This window comes from Eurosta solidaginis, chromosome 2, assembly GCF_040869045.1.
Source record: "Eurosta solidaginis isolate ZX-2024a chromosome 2, ASM4086904v1, whole genome shotgun sequence".
Lineage (NCBI taxonomy): Eukaryota > Metazoa > Arthropoda > Insecta > Diptera > Tephritidae > Eurosta > Eurosta solidaginis.
The window spans coordinates 36,597,306-36,620,304 of record NC_090320.1 but is presented as its reverse complement, the minus strand read 5'-3'; the positions used below and the strand labels follow the sequence as shown (position 1 = coordinate 36,620,304).

Genomic DNA, 22,999 nt, shown 5'->3' with positions numbered 1-22,999 from the left:
GAAAGGTATAAAAAGAAATATATTAAAAAGCGTGACAAAATCATTTCGTTTAATGAGAAAATAATAATACGCAGATGGGCGTGCAGTTAAATAACGCTTTTAGCTAGAAGCAGTGATATAATTAGGAGTGAGATAACATATAAAATAATTAAACAAATATTTAAGTTAAATGGATTTATTGAAAACAATACTTACATCAAGTAATAATAATACTAAAAGCTAGAAAATAATTAGGTAGGTCCTAGGTACTAGTCATCACACTCCGCATCAATATAAGGCGTTGCTCAGACAATTAAATAAAAGCGTTGGACGCGTCAAATTTCTATTGGTAGTTATATACGAGTATAAGGCCAACTGGACCTTAATCAGGTTATGCTACGCCTTTTTAGAAATTACACGTGCCGAACGCTTTTATTTAATTGTCTTATCAACGACCTACATTGATAAGGAGTGTGATGACTAGTACCTAGGACCTAGCTAATTATTTTCTAGCTTTTAGTATTATTATTGCTTGACGTAAGTATTGTTTTCAATAAATCCGTTTAACTTAAACATTTTTTTAATTATGTTTTTTCAAGTTTTTAGTCCTTATTTAATTGCCTATTATTTCTCATTCTACTTAGTTCATTTAATAACTCATTATTACAAGGACTCCTTCCTGACGATTTGTTACAATCTAAGTCCTAAATTCATAATTATTCCAAAGAATTTACTCGACTCGGAGTCACGTATGCTTGTGCCACCTCGAACTCCAAAGTATCGTGATGTCACTTCTATCGGACTGTATGTAATATTTGTTCCAAATATGAACCAAATCGTATCACAAATACGATTTTTTAGGATCTCCATCCTTGCGCCATCTGGCGGCAATTTTTTCTTATGTCGCTTACTATTCATATATGTATGATGAAAATAGCGCAGTAGTTAGCGGGGCAGGATGCACTGTCAAAATAAGAAGTTCTTACTTCAGTGTTCAATCACATTTCTGGTTAGGTCTTCATACTCATATTGCATTCGCTGTGGATGTTTAGGTCACACCATACATGGTGCTTTTGTGCATATGAAGGTAGATGTGGTCAGTACACTCAAAGACGAATGGCTATCCAAAGGCTAAACTGAGTAGAAGTTTCAAGTAGATACCAAATAGATACTAGGCAGCCATTCGCAGGATGCCAGTACGACTTCGATCTTGCTACCATTAATTTACTGAAAAGAGTAAGGTCGTACATGCAATTAGACTGCACAAGGTATATTATCTGTTTACTAGACTACTTGTTACCGAAAACCCCCAACGGGTTAGGGGGTTCGATTATACCCACGACAGGTATGCCTGTCGTAAGAGGCGACTGAAATACCAAATTGATTCAAGGGGTTGTGTAGTGCAACCCTTTCAAGGTGCTGCCAGCGCAAAATATAGCTTCTCCAACCCAACTGTCAACCTCACCTACCCGTGGCGAATCCTGTTAATTTAACAGCCGAGGCTCTGGCGACGACAAGTTCCTAATGTATCTAGGGAGTGGGAGGGCGGTATGGCCTTGAATGTTTCATGTGGTCATACTAAATCGTTCCCGAGATGGTCGGGCTGGTGCCTTCATGGTACTGCTTGTTACCAGAACGTACCGGATCTGCATCCGGCAAGAGACCATTAATATCGATAATACTCCTCAAGGCCTTCGGGGAGTGTCCTTATCGCTACAACAACAACAACCGGCAAATCAAATTTAAAGATTTATGAAGAGCAGATTACAGAAAGCTTTGAATATTGAAAAGACAAATGTTGTGCAAATTACCCAACTATTGGTGCAACCAACTATCGATATGCCATTTACGATAAAAAATTCTACGATAAAGGATCAACGGTGACCTACATTCGGGAAGGACACTTTCGACTACCAAACATAGGATATAAAGTTTTATTGGAGAAACTCAATAAAAAAAAAGGACTGTATAACGCCTCTGGTATTCATGCAGTTTACAAAAGTCTTTTTCAAATCAATGAGGAGAGGCTATGCGAGTTGATACTGTTTTACGTTCAAGAGATTACTTAAAAGAATAGTGGATAAAAGTCTTCAAAGAAAACTGATGACGCCACACCTAAGTTGAAATTCTTTTTTAGCAGTGCTTTACCCCATCCAATAAGTGCGATCACTCACAAATCGTCATCAATATTCTCTAAAGGAGATCTGAGGAAACTTGCAGTTGGACCGAAGATACATGGGTATTAGAGGCGTTCTTGGGATATTTGCTTCCCCGTATGTGATTTTCGCGTATTGAACCCTGGCACCGTTTTACGCTGGGCATTTATCAGCGTAAAACTTTGCCAACTGACTATAGAGGCTCTTTTAATTCAAACGGCTGAACTGGAGTATCACATACAGTTTGAGGTTGAACGTTAACCTTGAGTAACTACTAAAAAAATCAACTCTTACTTACTTACTTAATTGGCGCTTAACCGTCTAAACGGTTATGGCCGTCCAACAAGGCGCGCCAGTCGCTCCTTCGCTCCACCAACCGGCGCCAATTGGTCACACCAAGGAAGTTTTAATCGTTTTCCACCTGGCCCTTCCAACGGAGTGGGGTCCTGCCTCTACCTCTGCTTCCATAGGCGGGTTCCGATAGAAACACTTTCTTGGCCGGAGCATCATCTTTCATTCGCATAACATGGCCTAGCCAGCGCAGCCGCTGCGTTTTAATTCGCTGGACTATGTTGATGTCTGCGTATAGCTCCTACAGCTCATCATTAAATCTTCTTCGGCACTCGCCATCGCCAACGTGTAGAGGTCCATAAATCTTTCGAAGAACTTTTCTCTCGAACACACCCAAAGCCGCTTCATCTGCTGTTGTCATGGTCCATGCCCCACCCGTCCCCATATAGCAGGACGGGTACGATAAGTGACTTGTAGAGTATGATTTTCGTTCGCCGAGAGAACACTTTACTTTTCAATTGCCTACGTAGTCCAAAGAAGCATTTATTGGCAAGATTGATTCTTCGCTGGATTTCAGTGCTTATGTTGTTGCTAGTGTTGATGCTGGTTCCCAAATAAGCGAAGTCTTTTACTATATATTTCGAAATTATGGCTGCCAACAGTAACGTGGTTGCCAAGGCGCATATGCGCTGACTCTTTGCTCGATGACAGCAGGTACTTCGTTTTGTCCTCATTCACCATCAAACCCATCTTTACCGCTTCTTTTTCTAGCTTGGAGTAAGCAGAACTAACAGCGCGGGTGTTTAGCCCGATGATATCAATGTCATCAGCATATGCCAGCAATTGCACGCTTTTATAGTATATTGTTCCAGTGCGGTTAAGTTCTGCAGCTAGTATAATTTTCTCCAGCATCAAATTAAAGAAATCGCACGATAGGGGGTAACCCTGTCTGAAACCTCGTTTAGTTTCGAACGGCTCGGAGAGGTCCTTCCCAATTCTGACTGAGCTGATGGTGTTGCTCAACGTCATTTTGCACAGCCGTATAAGTTTTGCGGGGAAACCAAATTCAGACATAGCGGCATATAGGCAGCTCCTTTTCGTGCTGTCGAAGGCGGCTTTAAAGTCGACGAAGAGGTGATGTGTGTCGATTCTTTTTTTACGGGTTTTTTCCGAGATTTGGCGCATTGTGAAAATCTGGTCGATGGTAGATTTACCAGGTCTGAAGCCGCAATGATAAGGTCCAATCAGCCGGTTCACGGTGGTCTTCAGTATTTCGCATAATACACTTGAAAGGACCTTATATGCGATATTGAGAAGGCTGATTCAACGATAGTTGGTGCATTTTGCAGTATCGAATCAACTCAGCAAACAATTTTTTAAAAACCTTTTTATAAACCGTTCAATTTACTTTAACATATTTATCTAATGATTTGGGTACTAAGGATTAGAGCTCTGAGGCACCTCTAAACATTAAATGGAAAGCTGTAAGTGTAACAGGTTATATTTTTGGATGTTTTGAACAATATTTTCATTACACTAAAATGAAAACGATTTTTTTTGGCTCACTCTGAAAAAATTATTTATGTTATTAATAATTTCTGATCTGGTCATTTCCGGCAAATGATTAATCTGACACCCAAATATACCAGCTCGCCAAATTTCATCAAGATATCTTAAAAATTGAGGAACTAGTTTGCGGTCAAACAGACAGACAAACGAACATGGCTAAGTGAACTCAGCCCGTCATCCTGATCATTTCCGTATACTTATTTGTAGATCTACCTCTTCCCTTTTAAATACTTACAATTTTGTGTTTTGTCACTAACTTAATATACCATTTCCTGAAAGGTGTAAAAAAGCTTAAGTATGAAGTACCCCAGAAGTTCGATGTGTTAACATAGGGGTGTACGTCTAGAAATTAAAAATTTTTAAGTTAACCAGAGCTCGCCCAAGGGCTAAGGTTACACCGCAATGTAGTTAAGTTTACCAGAAACCAAAAGCTTCGATCTTTTTGGGAAGATACCGACAAGGTATTGTTTTGGTATTAGCTTATTATCGATAAAAAATATTATATTCAATTTATGGGTTACTTATCGGCTACTTACCGGCTTGTTATTGACGCGTCACAGATATGTCACCGATTTTAAATTGAAATTTTATCGGTTTCTGTGTTATAACCAACAGACTAGTTGTCGATAACAACCAGCTAGCATGTTGATTGACGAGCGGGTAACACTCCGATTAGAAATCGAAAAACATTTGACACCAATTCGATAACTTTTGGAAAAAAAAAATCGATAACTGTTTGATAACGTATCAATAACTTTTTAACAGCAAATTCATAGTTTTTCAATAAAAATTCGACAGCTGTTTGATAGCACATTGGTAAGTTTTCGATATATAATCGATATCTTTTTAATAAATCATCGATACCAATTCGATAACTTTTAGAAAACAAACCGATAACTTTTTGATGAAGTATCGATCATTTTTTGATAACAAATCAATAGGTTTTCAATAACAAATCGACAGCTTTTTGATAGCACTTCGATGAGTTTTCGATAATCGATAGCTTTTCAATAACTCATCGATAAAAAACCGGCAACTCATTGATAGCTTCAGTTACCGAAAGCAAATGTAAAATACTTCGATAACAAGTCAATAATTCATCGATAAAAACTTATAACAAGCCGGTAACTCAACGTTAATACCTCGATAAAAAATTGATAATACGCCTTGCACTGTCTTGCCTTGAGGTGCTGTATGATTTCGCTCGTATCAACCCTGCCACGTACAGTGCTCCCATATCTACGCTACCTTGTAGTGATTACACTTACACTTTCATTCTGAATTCACTCCATACCGTCTTTAAAATAAACCCAGAAATATGGCAATTTTCAGCTTTTGTGATACATGGATTTTGTTTTGTGTATACCTTTGAAATTTCAAAAATTTTTTAAAAACTTTTTCCCATTTCTCCAACTTTTGAATGAGAATTTTAATGTAGTGCTAAGTTTAACTGAATTCTCTTATATACACGTAAAGAGTTACGCGAATTTTAGTAAATTTAAAGTTTTAACAGGAAAAAATTTGCATTATGAAATACAACTCTGTATAAAATACCACTAAGACGCTTTTGCACGCCACTGTAAAATTGCTTACCTCAAAAAGATACTCATACGCACTGTCATACCACCCCATTGAAATTTCATACTAAAGTCAATGCTAGTCTACTACATGCTTTGTAAGCAAGCTATAAAATTAAAGCAACAAACATACTCTAATGCGGGCGAACAGAAATAACAAAAAGAATACCGAGCAAAACATACAAAAACGACGAAATCTAACCTCAAATGAGTAAAAGCACATGCAACACAAAATTTAATGAAATATGTTGTTAGTCACTAATACACACACACGCAAACACATTCAATTTCACACGACAAATTTTATGTCTTCTCAAAAGTTTATGTTTACAGTAACAAATTTTGATATTTCCGTTAATGTTAGCTGATGATGTCGATGCCGATGCTGCCATCAGTAATATTGTTGCAGCTTTTGCTTAGTTTCTGTGGGTTTCATTGCGTGTAATACGGCGAGCAAATAGCATTGCAAATATTTGCACTAACATTTGGTAGCAGCAATCATTAACCGCACCGTTACTCTGGTAGAAGGAGGAGTAAAGTAAAGTATTAGGGTGCTTCGTTACATAACTATATATGTTGTAGATATGCAGTATTCATTTGTATGTGCGTAAATGTCTGTTATAAATGCAGAGATGCAAGCATGCTTTAAATAGCTGTCACACACACATCCAAACTTAAAATAAAACTTGTGACAAACGAGCATCAGTCACGCGCAACGCCTTCACCAATCAATGACGCACGCACACCCACAAAAATGCGACATGAAATGTGCACACGAAGTAATACCCAGTAGTAGACATTGATTGACTGTCTTTTCGTTCAAGTGAGCTCGGGAGACTACTTTCTTTTAGACCAACTTGTTACATTCGCTAATTTAGAGCAAACTTTTGCTAAGTCAAGATCTGCTACACTCAATGGGTACATATGGAAGATGAAGAAACCCCGAAAAATATTGTTCAATCCAAATATATTTTCATGCCGCTGGTTTGAATGAAGGCTAAGGTAGCGCTCAGTCTGTCCAGTGCCACAAAACACCATTGGAAGAAGTACAGTATTTATTTATTATCATCGCATGCATACGCTTGGCCTCATGTGTTATGTGAAAATGAGGAGCTTTCCATACCTAGTTAGCGTGAAGCGAGAGGTCGAGCGGCCATTTTATCCGTGTGCGACGAGCAGTGCAATCGAGGGCAGACAGTGCTTTTGTTCTTGTTGTTGTTGTTGCTTTAGCAGCATAAATACTCACCGAAGGCTTAGAGAGTATTACACGCATAAGTTGCCCTTTGCGCGATTTAATCTGGTACTCTAGCTTCACCGTCTGGGGCACGATTTTTATTGATGCCACCAACTCACAAAACAATGCAATGAAGGAGATTAAACCTATGGTGGGATGTTCGTCGGTCAGTAACAACTGGGTAAATTTTTGCTGTGGGGAGACTAGGAAGAGAATAAGTTGGGAGTCAGCGGAGCGTTGGTTAGATAATGGGCGGCACCATATACGGGACAGCAGACAGTGGTAGTGAGGCAAAAGAGTGCATAGCAATAGCGGAAACGCTAGAATAGATGTATCTGTGATAACGGAGATAACTACTAGATAACTCGGTGATAACTACATACCGAGATTGCTGTTTCTGTTCTTTCAGCTGGTTCACTTGCTGGCCACCTTCGCTCCCATATTTACATGCTAAATGCAAGGTGCTCATGGTAAACCGGGATGTATAAACTTGAAATACGTTGACATATCCGTGGGCGAATAGCGATAGCACCTTAATAAAACGGTTGTACTTCGCGTTCGCGCATCGGCTTACTACTGGAACAAGAGCCGACGATAGCCTATTCCCGACGTAACAGAGAGGCGGAGCCATTAACAACCTTAAGGCATAGTCTACGCAAGGCGTGGAAGAAATAGCTAAATATGCAGATTTCCACTCCAGAGGCGACTTAGTATAGGTTGGCCTAGAAATGCGTTGCGTCAGCCATGAGCGGGTAGACCAGTCTTCGGAGTGAGAGGAGGCGGCTGCTCAAAAGGATCAGCTATTCAATGAAGTGGAATGGGATTGTTCTTTGTTAAACTGCATTTCGGTTAAGCAGGGTCAAGGAAGGTAGTCAGCCAAAAATTAGGCTATCCGATTCCTGCTGCATATTCCCGGCGGAACTCATAGCCATTAATGGGTATATAGAGGATATGCTATTTCGCATTCTAATAAGTGGAGAGCTTAACATTTCCTTGCATATCTACACCCTAATCATCCAGTAGCCTGGGGCGAGCAAGATATTTCAGAACCCACAGACGATGAGGTGATGAGCCACAAAACAGCCCGATAAGTGTCGCATGTACTAAGATATTCAAAAGGGAATTTAATGTATATCTCTGTTAACCGAAGTACAAAAGGAGCTACTGATACCGATAGCAATGCAATGAATAAACGAGTGATGAAATTTGGTATGATAAAAGCTATGAATAAAAGAAATTAAAGTATTTGTACTTCTGATATTTAAACTAACTGCTGGGTATATATGCCTGCTTTCATTGTCTCCTACTCTACTTACTCGTATTAGCCATTATTTGTAAGTTGCAGCATTTGCAAAAATCGACAACTAAATCAATGTTGCCACAAACACTACCGCTGTGATGATTTGCCACTAATATACAAAAGCTCTGCCCTACACAAACTTACAAGGGCAAAACCACAATAACAACAAACATTCGCATAGTTACACACTTCAATGCACATGCACTCACACAGATACTCAGTCACTTACTCGCTGTTTGGTTGTTTTTTAAAGTTGTTGAAATTTTTCCCAGTACCTAATTTTGTTGCAAACTATGCGAGCGTAGAGCCAGCATCATTAAGTTGCAAGAACATATGTGTTTGTGTGGAACAGTAGTTGCAGCAGCAGCAATTGTATGCATTATATGCAAGTGTTAGTGTCTGCGTGTGTATGTATGTATAGCAGTCTCTTCATTCGATCTGGAAACAACTAATTTTTGCTAGTACTCATATTAAAGCTCATCTTGCTCTCGTCGTCGTCGTCGTCCGCATTGATGAAACGATGCGTCGCATTTGAGTATAATGATAATTTTACGCTGAGTTTGACAGTGAGACACAGGCACGCATGTCACACAGTCAGACACTTACAAGGTTACCACATGCTTACTACAACTTCACTATGTTGAACTTTGGCTGCGAGCAACATTAGTTAAGCAGATGTAAAAAGTGCGAGCGTAGTGAAGTTTTTCATGCATGCTAGTTTAAGGAGGTGCCTTTTTGCTTTAGAATTTTTGTAATATCGGCAGACAATGCTTTAATGATATTAAATCACACGACGTATTGAGTTTAATGTTGACGCAAGCAAAATAAAAATGTAAAATAAAACCCACATACATTTCTAATATTAAATTCGGAACAAAGTGTAGTTCGTTAGTTCTTCGATTGTAAATAAAATAGAAAGGCAGTGTAAGTTGACAAACAGCCTAACACACTTATTTGTGTTAAAGAGATGACACGAAATCACGTCACGACCACTCCACTAATCACCTGAAGTGATACCAATCATTTTTAATTGACCTTCTGGTAATGAAGATTTTTTTACAACGATCCAAATTTGCATGCTCGGGCGCCATTTGACGACCCAAAGATCGAATAACTACCATTAGAAAATAATTTTCAAGCATCCTTATAATAAATGAGATCCTTTTTCAACGCCCCACATATCTGCGAGTTTCTGCTCGGGCGCCAGGTAATGAATCATTGATCGAATATTTACCATTGAAGCCCTAGAATAGGATGAATGACACATTATTCTGAAAGCTAACAATTACCCTCTAACCAACTTAACATAACTTCCGTGGCAGTTCGACTGAGCTGACTTTGCGGGTGCTTGAAAAGGTGCAGCAACCGCATTTTTACACTCAAAAACAAGTCAGACTCCTATGCTAGCGACTTTTCGCCATACTTTTTCGAATCTTTAGTATCTTTTAGTGCAAAGTTATTGAAGTACACTGAATATGAAGACTTTGGTTCACCGGCAGTTTCAAACTGATATCAAAGCACATGACACCTGTGGAACATATGTATGTAATGTGGAACCTACACTTCTAACACCAACTTCCCTATGGTCCACCCCTGTTGAAACTGTTAGTTTCATCGGACTTCCGTCAGAAGACTTTGATGATGATTTGCGAATTTTCGCATCCATTGAATGGGACGAAACACTACTAACAATTGCAATAATAAAGCACAATAAAATGTGTAGCTTAATTAAATTAACACAGGGGTAGGTGACGAAATCGAAAACCTTAAAGCTTATTTAGGGGCCTGAAATAGCCCCATCATGACTGTAAAGTCCAATATATTTTGGCAAGAAAAAGAAGAAACGCAAAAGGAGTTGAACAAAGCGCAATGAGCACTTGTTTTCTATGGTAACATATTTTACCACAAAACGGAGCCGCTCTGGGTCTAAAGAGACCAGTACCAGTCCCCTGTGGTATTGTCAAGCCAACGGTGTTCCATACGATCTTGTATAGATATTGGATACTCTCTGGTCTGGCTGCATTCTATGTTTCCTTGTCTTCCAATTCTACTTTATATCTTGTTTGAAAGACTACCTGTTTAAGGACGTCATCCCTAAGAATTTTACAGATTGAGAGCTTCTCGCTTTATTCCTTCATATTTCGGTGAAACAATCTGTCCTGTTCCAAACCCTCCTTTATGACATTCAACAGGGTTCGCTTGGTCGCCTGTTTCATCTCTATGTAAAGCGGGGCTGATCGGTCTAGCCTCTAACGTTGTTGTGTGACATGTACGCATAGCCCGCGTGATGCATACGCACCCAGTTGGTGGAGTTTTGACAGCGCTTGTCTCTTTGGAAACTGAATTTTTCTCGATGCTCCACAGAAGGGGTGAACTGCTCAGTATGGATGCTCCCTCGCAGTCTGCGCTATTCCCTACTTGGTTTCAGCGATTCTCGTACGAAGTATAGTGGCTATCCATCTTTGAATAGGCCCCGAAACACCTTCTCTGTGCAGTTATATGTTTACGCTTTCGTGTGACATATTATCGAAAGCGCAAAGCACTGATTCCTCTATTTGGAACACCCTCTGGATTTCGGTTGAAAGTTGGTAAAGTTCATGAACCTTACTACTCCCTAGGCGTGCTGACTTCAGATATTGAGGCATTTCGACCTGCTCTCGTAGTATTTTACCTTTTACATTGCCCTCAAGACAAACGGAGTTGGACTCATTGTGAGTAGTAATTATACTCAGTTGAGCAGAGCTCACAGAGTATAATAAGTTTGATTGGATAACGGTTGGTTGTACATATATAAAGGAATCGAGATAGATATAGACTTCCATATATCAAAATAATCAGGATCGAAAAAAAATTTGATTGAGCCATGTCCGTCCGTCCGTCCGTCCGTCCGTCCGTCCGTCCGTCCGTTAACACGATAACTTGAGTAAATTTTGAGGTATCTTGATGAAATTTGGTATGTAGGTTCCTGAGCACTCATCTCAGATCGCTATTTAAAATGAACGATATCGGACTATAACCACGCCCACTTTTTCGATATCTAAAATTTCGAAAAACCGAAAAAGTGCGATAATTCATTACAAAAGATCGATAAAGCGACGAAACTCGGTAGGTGAGTTGAACTTATGACGCAGAATAGCAAATTAGTATAATTTTGTACAATGGGCGTGGCACCGCCCACTTTTAAAAGAAGGTAATTTAAAACTTTTGCAAGCTGTAATTTGGCAGTCGTTGAAGATATCATGATGAAATTTGGCAGGAACGTTACTCCTATTACTATATGTACGCTTAATAAAAATTAGCAAAATCGGAGAAGGACCACGCCCACTTTAAAAAAAAATTTTTTTTAAAGTAAAATTTTAACAAAAAATTTAATATCTTTACAGTATATAAGTAAATTATGTCAACATTCAACTCCAGCAATCATACGGTGCAACAAAATACAAAAATAAAAGAAAATTTCAAAATGGGCTTGGCTCCGCCCTTTTTCATTTAATTTGTCTAGGATACTTTTAACGCCATAAGTCGAACAAAAATTAACGAATCCTTTTGAAATTTGGTAGGGACATAGATTTTATGATGTTAACTGTTTTCTGTGAAAACGGGCGAAATCGGTTGATGCCACGCCCAGTTTTTATACACAGTCGACCGCCTGTCCTTCCGCTTGGCCGTTAACATGATAACTTGAGCAAAAATCGACATATCTTTAACGAACTTAGTTCGCGTACTTACTTGAACTCACTTTATCTTGGTATGAAAAATGAACAAAATCCGACAATGACCACGCCCACTTTTTCGATATCGAAAATTACAAAAAATTAAAAAAATGCCATAATTCTATACCAAATACGAAAAAAGGGATGAAACATGGTGAGGTAATTGGATTGGTTTATTGACGCGAAATATAACTTTAGAAAAAACTTTATAAAATGGTTGTGACACCTACCATATTAAGTAGAAGAAACTGAAAAAGTTCTGCCGGGCGAAATAAAGAACCCTTAAAATCTTGGCAGGTATTACATATATAAATAAATTAACGGCATCCAACAGATGATGTTCTGGGTCACCCTGGTCCACATTTTGGTCGATATCTGGAAAACGCCTTCACATATACAACTACCACCACTCCATTTTAAAACTCTCATTAATACCTTTAATTTGATACCCATATCGTGCAAACACATTCTAGAGTCACCCCTGGTCCACCTTTATTGCGATACCTCGAAAAGGCGTTCACCTATAGAACTAAGGCCCCTCCCTTTTAAAATACTCATTAACACCTTTCGTTTGATACCCATATTGCACAAACGAATTCTAGAGTCACCCCCGGTCCACCTTTATGGCGGTATCTCGAAACGGCGTCCACCTATGGAACTAAGGATTACTCCTTTTTAAAATACTCATTAACACCTTTCTTTTGATACCCATATTGTACAAACAAATTCTAGGGTCACCCCTGGTCCACCTTTATGGCGATATCTCGAAACGGCATCCACCTATGGAACTAAGGATTACTCGCTTTTAAAATATTCATTAACACCTTTCATTTGATACCCATATCGTACAAACGCATTCTAGAGTCACCCCTGGTCCACCTTTATGGCGATATCTCGAAACGGCGTCCACCTGTGTAACTAAGGATTACTCCCTTTTAAAATACTCATTAACACCTTTCTTTTGATACCCATATTGCACAAACGAATTCTAGAGTCACCCCCGGTCCACCTTTATGGCGGTATCTCGAAACGGCGTCCACCTATGGAACTAAGGATTACTCCCTTTTAAAATACTCATTAACACCTTTCTTTTGATACCCATATTGTACAAACAAATTCTAGGGTCACCCCTGGTCCACCTTTATGGCGATATCTCGAAACGGCATCCACCTATGGAACTAAGGATTACTCGCTTTTAAAATATTCATTAACACCTTTCATTTGATACCCATATCGTACAAACGCATTCTATAGTCAACCCTGATCCACCTTTATGGCTATATCCCTAAGTGGCGTCCACCTATAGAACTGTGGCCTACTCCCTCATAAAATACTCTTTAATGCCTTTCATTTGATACACATGTCATACAAACACATTCCAGGGTTTCCCTCGGTTCATTTTCCTACATGGTTATTTTCCCTTATGTTGTCACCATAGCTCTCAACTGAGTATGTAATGTTCGGTTACACCCGAACTTAACCTCCCTTACTTGTTTTTATTTTATTTTTTTATTATTTATTTTATTTATTATCAGCATCGTAAGTATGTAGACCAGCGCCGAGCCATCTTTTGTGATCCTGACAAGATAAGGAATGAGAATAACGGAATGGGTTGGTCCTTAAAGAGATAGGGGGAAATTTGGAGGGAAGTAGGACAGGGAAGATGATAAGAATATGTCAGCGAAAAGTAGAATGAGGTAGAGTAGGATAAGGAAAAGGGAGTGAAATGGACAAGGAGAAAGAGAACAAGATAGTGGGGAACATATTTTTGAAGTAAATGTTTCGGGCAGGAGAAAGTTGATCTTGCTCTACACATATCGTTATGTGTCGCACACACAAAACTGCTGAAGCCGTTTCGCTTACATTTGATATCTACCTGTGGGCTGACCTAACTTAAGAGATTGATAACTTCTTCCGGAAGAGTACTCCTACATTGCCAAATTTTAAAGCTAAGGTTAGCTGAGGTTTCGTGGCCGAGCATACCCATAAGGCATCGTCCTGTTTTGGAATGTCTCAGCAAGTATAGAGGATAGCGAGACAGAATGTAATGGCTGGACAGGACACAGCCTGGGGCCAGTGAAGTAGGATTTGAAAAAGTAAACCAGTTCTGAGTTGAATGAGTCCGTTAACTTAAATTATTTAAAGCAGTTTTAAGTCTTATTAAAAATTAAGCTTAGACGTTTATGGTAGTTTTCCCAAGTCACTTAAGGATATATTTTGTTACTCTTATAAACTTGCGATGTTCAAAAAATAATAGAGTATATAAAGCAAGAAGTTCAATTGCTTGAGCTAAATATCGCAGGCTTTCTCGCATGTTTGCACACACCATCTCATCCTCCACCTAATTTCAAGGTTTCTACAGCAAGTGAGGGTGATCTTGTGATTCGTGAGGGATCGAGGGAACTTTTCTACTACTGCTGACTACTTTAAGTGTCGTATGAATGTATTGCCCCAAATTGCTGATAGGATGGCCCAACAGCGTGCAAGGTCCGAACTACCACGTGCTGTTTTTTGTTGTTTTGTAATACATCTCCTAGCTGTTCCTTAAACCAAACTGCAGGTTGGCAGGGCAAAAAGCACAGTTCAGCTAATCAACTGCAAGCATGTTCAGCTAAGGACCAACAGCCAATGGTAATTCACTAATCGTCATTTGCTGTAGTTCTAAGGCATACATAAATGCTCCTGCTTGTAAGCTGAGCAGAAGCACGACTAAAAGGACGACTTTTGAGCAAACTTTTCTCCCATTATTCGATTATGTGTGGAAGGTTTTATGATTGGAAGATCCTCCCCATAGATTTGAGTTCGGCGGTAGACCGCTTTGAAGTCTATATCGAAAGCCGTTCTAAACACTGGAACAAGCAGGCTTCGCAATTAAGCAAATGTTTCCACTCAGGCAGCATATCTCACAAGTTCTAGCTACTTTTCGCTCTATGGTGTCTTATCCGAAATTGCTATTCACTGAGTCGCTGTAAAACTCACTACTCTCGATTATATTTCTTTGCATGATTCGAAAACTTAAATTGTGTTGTGGCTCTTTGTGATTAAAAAACTTGCACCCAAATCAGCATTCACTTTAAAATTCCAAATGTGCGCCGCACAATCTAAAAATCTTCTTTAATATTACAGCGATCCATATGCTGCTTACGATACGAATGGTTCGGAGGATGATTATGAATATCCTGGTGCGCCAACAACACTACAAAAACAACAATATATACAGCAACAACAACAAAGGCAGCGTCAAAAATACCAACAGCAACCACAAAACGGCCCACAACACACCACAATACGACAACAACAACAACAACGCCAGCAAGCACTCCAAGGGGTCGACACAACAAACCGCCCAGTCACCAACATTTCTACTACCGAGAATCCATTAGTTTCAACATTGAAAAGCCTCAAAACCATGTGGGATATTTATCAGGCATTTGCTGCCGCTTGGAATATGCTTGGCGCACATCGACAAAAACAAGTCGAGCAACAACAACAAGAGCAAGCTTTAAAACGTCGTCAACAGCAAATTACACAACAAACGCGTATCAATTCAAAAAAACCGCCTAAATTTCAAATGAACGATAAATACATACAAAGGAATAACACTTCTAACACTGATAACCGTGGCGGTGGAGCGAGTCATGTGGGTATTGTTGATATGAGTGGCGCTGTTATTGAGGCCACAACTGCGGCAAAACGTATACGAACCAACAACAAAGCATATAAGCAACCCAAAACGACAGCAGCAACAACACTAGCGAAAAAAGCTTCCAAACCAGAGCTACAAATGAGCAGTGAAGTGGATGCGAGTGAAGATGAGAAGGTTAGCAGCAGTGGCAGTGACAGCAACAAAAATGTTAGCACAAAAAGTGTTGCGTTGGCGCGTCAAAATGCGCTGGGTAAGCGTGAGAAACGTCAAATGTCGGACACATCTGCGGTGAAATCGACAGATGTGGGTGAAGGCCGTTACATCAAAGGCGACCCATTGAAAGGCTACTATGATTTTGTGATCACTGAGGGTTCCTACAAATTTTGGGCAGTTTTTCAGGTGAGTGAATTTTTAAGTTATTGTGAATGATAAAAGGGAGAATTTTAATAGGGTTTTTTGTTTTTAGTTGCTCATATACTATTTTTTGTTGATAGATAAAGCAAGAAAAAAGGCGTGAGTACCAAGTACGCGTAAAGCTAGATGTGTAAACATTAGGGTGGTCCTGATATCGAATCGAATATACAATTGTTTCCATTCTTCCCCCTTCAAACTTTGATATCATGGTCGAAATATATAAATCTTAGCTTTGACCCCTTTGTGACTCTCCCTAACCGTATTCGATTGAGACCAAAACTCGTATGTGATATTTTAGGTATTACCGTTTGAGGAATAAGAAAAAAACCGGAAGCATTTTTGTTGTTTAACTAGAGACCGTCCCAGGGGTAAAAGCTAAACCAAATAATTCAATCACACTTTGAAGAAAGTTCCGTCGACTTCTAATCGGAAAAAAGCGATATCGACAAGTTATTGTTTTATTATCTTATTAATATTGATAGCGAATTATTATCGTCGAGTAATCGCTTTGTTATCGAGTAAAATATATAAAATAAAAAAAAAGTAAAATATATGTCATCGATTTTTATTTAAAGTTTTATCGGAAGATGTTTCAAAACAAATTAATGAGTCGTCAATTACAAATTGAAAACACGCCGATAATAATTTGGTAACACGACGAGAAGAAGTCAATAACTTTTCGATATGAAAGCGATAACTTTACGATAACACGCCAATAAAAAATAGTAGCTATAAATAAATAAATAAATGTAAGGCGCGATAACCTCCAAAGAGATCTAAGGCCGAGCTTCTCTTCCAATTTGCGTCGTGCTCCTCTTGATTTTCCCTACAAATTGGCCGGACGGGACCTACATGTTTTATGCCGACTCCGAACGGCATCTGCAAGGCAGATGAGTTTTCACTGAGAGCTTTTCATGGCAGAAATACACCCGGAGCGCTTGCCAAACACTGCCGAGAAGCGACCCCGCTTAAAAAATATTTCTTCTAATTGAAAAACCTTATTTCTAAAATTTTGATGTTGCTTTGTCCAGGGTGTGAACCCAGGGCATACGGTGTGGTAGGCGGAGCACGCTACCATTACACCACGGCGGCCGCCACAATAGTAGCTATCCATGAAAGAAATCGATAGCAAAACAATTTTTTTCGATAAAGCGTCGATAGCTTTTCGATAGTAAATCTATAACTTTTCGATATGCGATGGCTTGTTTTTGGATAGTAAATCGATATTTTTTCTATGGAATGTCGATAACTTTTTGTTAACAAATCCTAATTTTTTAGATAAAAAATCGATAACTTTTTGGTAGAAAGCCGATATTTTTTCGTTAAATAATCGATTATCATAACAAATCGGTAACATATCGATAAATTTTTGATACAAAGTCGATAGCTTTCAAAAAAAAAAAAAATACTTGATCGCACGCCCTCAACAAATCGACAAAGTTCCGGTAACAAATCAATAACTATTAGATAACAATTCAATATTTCTTCGATAAATAATAGAAAACCTTTCTTTAACTAATAGATAATAAATCGATAAAAAATGTATATTTTTTCGATAAAAATTCGATATCTTTACGATAAACCGTCGCTATGAAATTGCTAGCACTACGATAGTAGAAAACCTTTCCATAATAAACAGATAAGTAATCTATAAATTTTCGAACAAATCTATATTTTTCGATAATTTTACGATTTCTATCACTACGATAACAAACCCAAAACTTCTTAAAAATGCATTGATAAAAAATCTATAAAGAAATCGATTTTATTTTTCTGTAAATAATCGAGAATATATTGATATTAAATCGATAATAAACCGATATCATATCGATAACTTTTCGATAATAAATCGATAAATAATCCATTACATATGTATCTAAAACACGGTAACTCTTCCATTAAAAATCGATAACTAATCTACAACCTATGTTATCGATATCTTACTTATAACAACACAACGATAAATATTCTGTAACAAATCGATGGTAAATCGGTAACATTTTGATAACAATACAAATACTAAATACCAATAAAAGTCATAAGATATAGTAAAACTCATGCAATACGAAATGGCTTTTGCTAAAAATGTGGGGCACAAAAAAAAATTAAAAACATAAGTTTGCTTGTCATTCATTTGTCACGTCATAATTTGTGTTGAATTTGTCAGCAAGAGCGAGTGACATATTTATGCAGGTGCAAACAAACTGTCGTACGTTGACATGCGAGTGGGCAAATTGGCAATTTTTTGACTATCCTTACACATATAAACGAGTTATATACATATACATACATATGCCAGTATATTTATGGTTTCAAGTGAACCCTTCACAGCCTACTGAGTTACATGCAACAAATTTTGAAGTGAATTTTATATACCCAAAAACTTTACCAAGCCGTTAAGGTAACAGTGCCGCACATGCTATTGCTGGAGAGAGTTGTCCAAAAAATCAGGTGAACGAATTCTTCATATATCACTAAAAATACAGTGAATTTATTTACGTTTAAAACACTATGCATTCTTCAGCGTTTTTGTCACATTTAAATAAGACAAATTATTTTCACCTCACTCATACTAAGTATAAAAAGGGGTCACATATGTCTGTGTTTTTCTGCAAGTTTCCATCTACTGACATTCTGTTATTTCCTCAAGGTATTCACGCTAATATGCTCAGCTCTACCACAGCCTTTAATGTGCATACATATGTATGTGCCTATGTGTGCGATAGTGTATATGTCAGTTCTTCTGCGGTTACTATTATATCACGGTAATGAATGATTTCTCAGCTGGCATAATATGTTGTCCTTTTATTCGCACCCCTGCCTATCTATGTATGTATTTATTTGTAAATATAACGTAACTCATATATGTGTTAATAATGAATGAGATATGGTATGAGCGATACAGTAAAAGTTGTAAATGACATTCTGATGTCACGCAAAAAATAAAAAAGAAAATATAAAAATGTGCATCTTTGAACAAAGACATAATCTTGTTGAACTTAGATATTCAAATTTTAACATAACCACTGTAAAAATTTTTCTGAAAAACAAAAACATAAAGGTGGAGCTCACATTGCCGGACTTAGGTATAGATATAATCTGATAGTCTGCATAACCCCGCAGGTTTTTGGGTATACGTACTTTTATGTATGGCTATACACCAAACAAGGACCCCAGAGTAAAGTATGGGTTTGAAAATTCCGTAAATATACAATGAGAGATTTGGGGCCCACCTGCATCCTAGCATTCTCTTGAATGCATACAGTGCCGCGGAGGCTTTCTTCGCTCTCTCTTCTACATGCAGTTTCCACAAAAACTTACTTTCTAGTATAACTACTAGATACTTGTAGGCTTATCCCTCCAAGCTTAGGCTTACTCCAAATAAGGACCTTATATTTCCTAGTAAAAAATACTAGATCGGTTTTTCCGCTTTGCCGTTTAACGCGACTCCAGGTCTGAACAGGGATGTACATCCCGAAGTGCCTGATCCATCATAGTGCTGATTTTTGTGAGCAGGGCCGGCGATACCCACCCTGGAATTAGTGAAAGATTGTTAAATAGTCGACAATAATTACAATAAAAACTTTATCACATTATTACTTGTCGATTGATGACTGATCATACCTAATTTGTAGAATAATATACACCCTCTGCATACCAGTTTTATCGTCAATCCCCCCCAGATTTTGCCCATTTCGCCGGTCCTAGTTGTTAAGCATCTGCCGCTTATGATGACTGAAACGTCATCACTACTACAACAACAAAAACAACTACTACAGAAACATCATCTACATATACACTTAGTTTGACTGGTCCTACGACGAACCGCTTAAATAATTGGTTGCTAACCAACGTCGAAAATATTGGTGATAAAACCCCACCTTGCGGCGTTCCTCTGTTTACAGATTTTGTTGCCTCGCATAGACCCCATTGTGTTCGTTCTGCAGCTTAACTGCAGCTGGATGAACTTCAAACGAGTTGTCGAAAGCTCCAACAATGTCCAGAAAAACATCTAGGGAATATTCCTGCTGCTCCAGATCTTTTTCCACCTGACCAGCCTATGCAATGCAGTATCGGCGGACTTGTCTTTAGTGCGAGCATGTTGTGCCGAAGAGAATAATTCCTCATTCATATTTGATTTTATATACACAACTATTAATTTCTCTCGGGTTTTCAGCAGAAAAGATGTCAAACTTATAGGCCTGTAGTCTTTCGGGCGCAGATGACTCTTTTTTCCCGCTTTCGTTATGAATACTACTCGTGCCCTTTTCCAAGATTGCGGGACGTGGTTCGGTTTTATGCAACGCTCAAAGGCTGTTCCAAACTATTATTTAAGCGCTCCACCTGCAGCATAGTGCGGAATATACCATCTGGACCCGGTGATTTGAACTTGGCAAAAGTTTTTATTTCCCATTCAAAATTTGTCACCAATCCTGGGTACCACTCGCATCGTATTGGGAGTGGAGACGTTGTTAAATAACTTTCTCGCACCATCTCCTGGTGGGAAGTGTGGTAGTTACATCTAAGTGCATTCTTTATAAGTTTCTATGACACACTCCACACATTCACGCTTTTAATATCAAGTAAATATTTTACTCTCACAAAACGTTCTTTACTTTCGCAACGACTCATTTACTTCATTTCAATTTGACTTTTTATACCTTTCATGAAAATGAAATGGTATATTAATTTCGTCACGAAACCGAAAATTGTAAGTCCTTAAAGGAAAATAGATAGACCCACCATTAAGTATACCGAAATAATCAGGTTGAAGAGCTGAGTTGTTTTAGCCATGTCCGTCTGTCCGTCTGTCCGTCTGTCCGTCTGTCTGTTTGTATGCAAACTAGTCCCTCAATTTTTGAGATATCTTGATAAAATTTGGTGAGCAGGTGTATTTGGGTGTCCGATTAGACATTTGTCGGAACCGACCGGATCGGACCACTATAGCATATATCCTCCATACAACCGATTTTTCAGAAAAAGAGGATTTTTGTAATATCTTACCCAATTTAACAGATTGAAGCTTCAAACTTCACCATATACTTTCGTATATTGAACATATTGTTGCCTGAAAAAATTTATGAGATCGGTCGTATATATAGTATATATCCCCCACAACCGATTGTTCAGATAAGGAACTTTTCGTAATTACTGCCCTATTTTAAGAGCTAGAGGCTTCAAATTTCAGCGAATGCTTACTTATATAGCATATATTGTTGTCTGAAAAAATCATAAAGATCGGTGGTATATATAGTATATATATGGTGGTATATATAGTATATATATATAGTATATATATATATATTTTCGCAAATTTTAGCCCCATTTTAACAGCTAGAAGCTTCAAATTTCACCGAATATTTACTTATATAGCATATATTGTTGTCTGAAAAAATCATAGAGATCGGTTGTATATATAGTATATATCTCATACAACCGATTTTTCAGATAAGAAACTTTTCGCAATTAAAAAAAAAAAAAAAAAACTTTTCACAATTTCTACCCCATTTTAACAGCTATAAGCTTCAAATTTCACTGATTGCTTACGTATATAGCATATATTGTTGTCTGAAAAAATCATAGAGATCGGTTCAATATATAGTATATATCTCATACAACCGATTGTTCAGATAAGAAACTTTTCGCAATTTCTACCCCATTTTAACAGCTAGAAGCTTCAAATTTCACCAACTGCTTACGTGTATAGCATATATTGATGTCTGAAAAAATCATTGAGATCGGTGATATACATAGTATATATCTCATACAACCGATTGTTCAGATAAGAAACTTTGCGCAATTTCTGCCCCGTTTTAACAGTTAGAAGCTTCAAATTTCACAAAATGCTTTCGTATATAGCATATATTGTTGTCTGAAAAAATCATAGAGATCGGTGGTATATATATTATATACTTCATATAAACTGTCATATTGACCCCTTTTTTACGGCTAGAAGCTTCAAGATTCATCAAATTTCATCAAATAATTACGTTTACGTCATATATTTTTGAAATACGTGATTCGTAGCCATAGTTTTTACATGCAGACCACAAAAAACGTGAAGCTTTGCATCCTCACACAGATTACCTACCTATTTTTTATTTTATATTTATCTTAAAAATCGTTTAGATATGTTCAAATTTCACCGATTGCTTACGTATATAGTATGTATTGTTGTGTCAAAAAATCATAGAGATCGGTGATATATATAATATATATATGATGGTATATATAGTATATATATATAGTATATATATATATTTTTTTACGATTTCGGCCCCATTTTAACAGCTAGAAGCTTCAAATTTCACAAAATGCTTACGTATATAGCATATATTGTTGTCTGAAAAAATCATAGAGATCGGTCGTATATATATTATATACTTCATATAAACTGTCATTTTCACCCCTTTTTTACGGCTAGAATCTTCAAAATTCATCAAATTTCATCAAATAGTTACGTTTACGTCATATATTTTTGAAATACGTGATTCGTAGTCATAGTTTTTACACGCAGACCACAAAAAACCTGAAACTTTGCATCCTCACACAAAGTACCTACCCGTTTTTTATTTTATATTTATCTTAAAAATCGTTAAGGTATGTAGATCTGTTCACTATATATTTCTTATCTTATACATCCGATTATTCGGAGATTACGAACGGGATAAGATTATTGTTCAGCCCCATTCATGAAAGGTATGAAGTCTTCGGCACAGCCGAAGACAGTCCCGTTCTTACTTGTTTTTTTTGTATTTGCTACTGAAAAACATTTCCCCTAATGCCGTCTTCAAGCATGAATGCCAATTTTGTTCATTCAATTAGTTCTTGATTCTTGTTTGCTATACTCGTATTTAGTTCGTAATAAAATGCATTGGTATGAAATGAAATGAAAAAGTACTTTTCGCAGAGAACACATTTTGCCACGCTTCATAAGTTCTTATACATATTCACTTGTTGCTTCAAAATGCCTGCACCACGTGTGCTTTCATGTGTGTGTATGTATAATTGGCGGCCACCGTGGTGTGATGGTAGCGTGCTCCGCCTATCACACCGTATGCCCTGGGTTCAACTCCCGGGCAAAGCAACATCAAAATTTTAGAAATAAGATTTTTCAATT

The 22,999-nt window shown here is 37.8% G+C and overlaps 1 protein-coding gene across 1 annotated transcript in view; it reads left to right on the top strand.

Moving 5' to 3' along the window:
* LOC137239550 (uncharacterized) overlaps window positions 1-22,999 on the top strand; it is a 125,010-nt gene that overhangs the window by 82,301 nt on the left and 19,710 nt on the right. Inside the window, exon 2 of the mRNA XM_067764977.1 lies at window positions 14,946-15,864. Within this exon, the coding sequence (XP_067621078.1) occupies window positions 14,946-15,864 (919 nt within the window). The remainder of the gene's footprint in view (window positions 1-14,945; window positions 15,865-22,999) is intronic.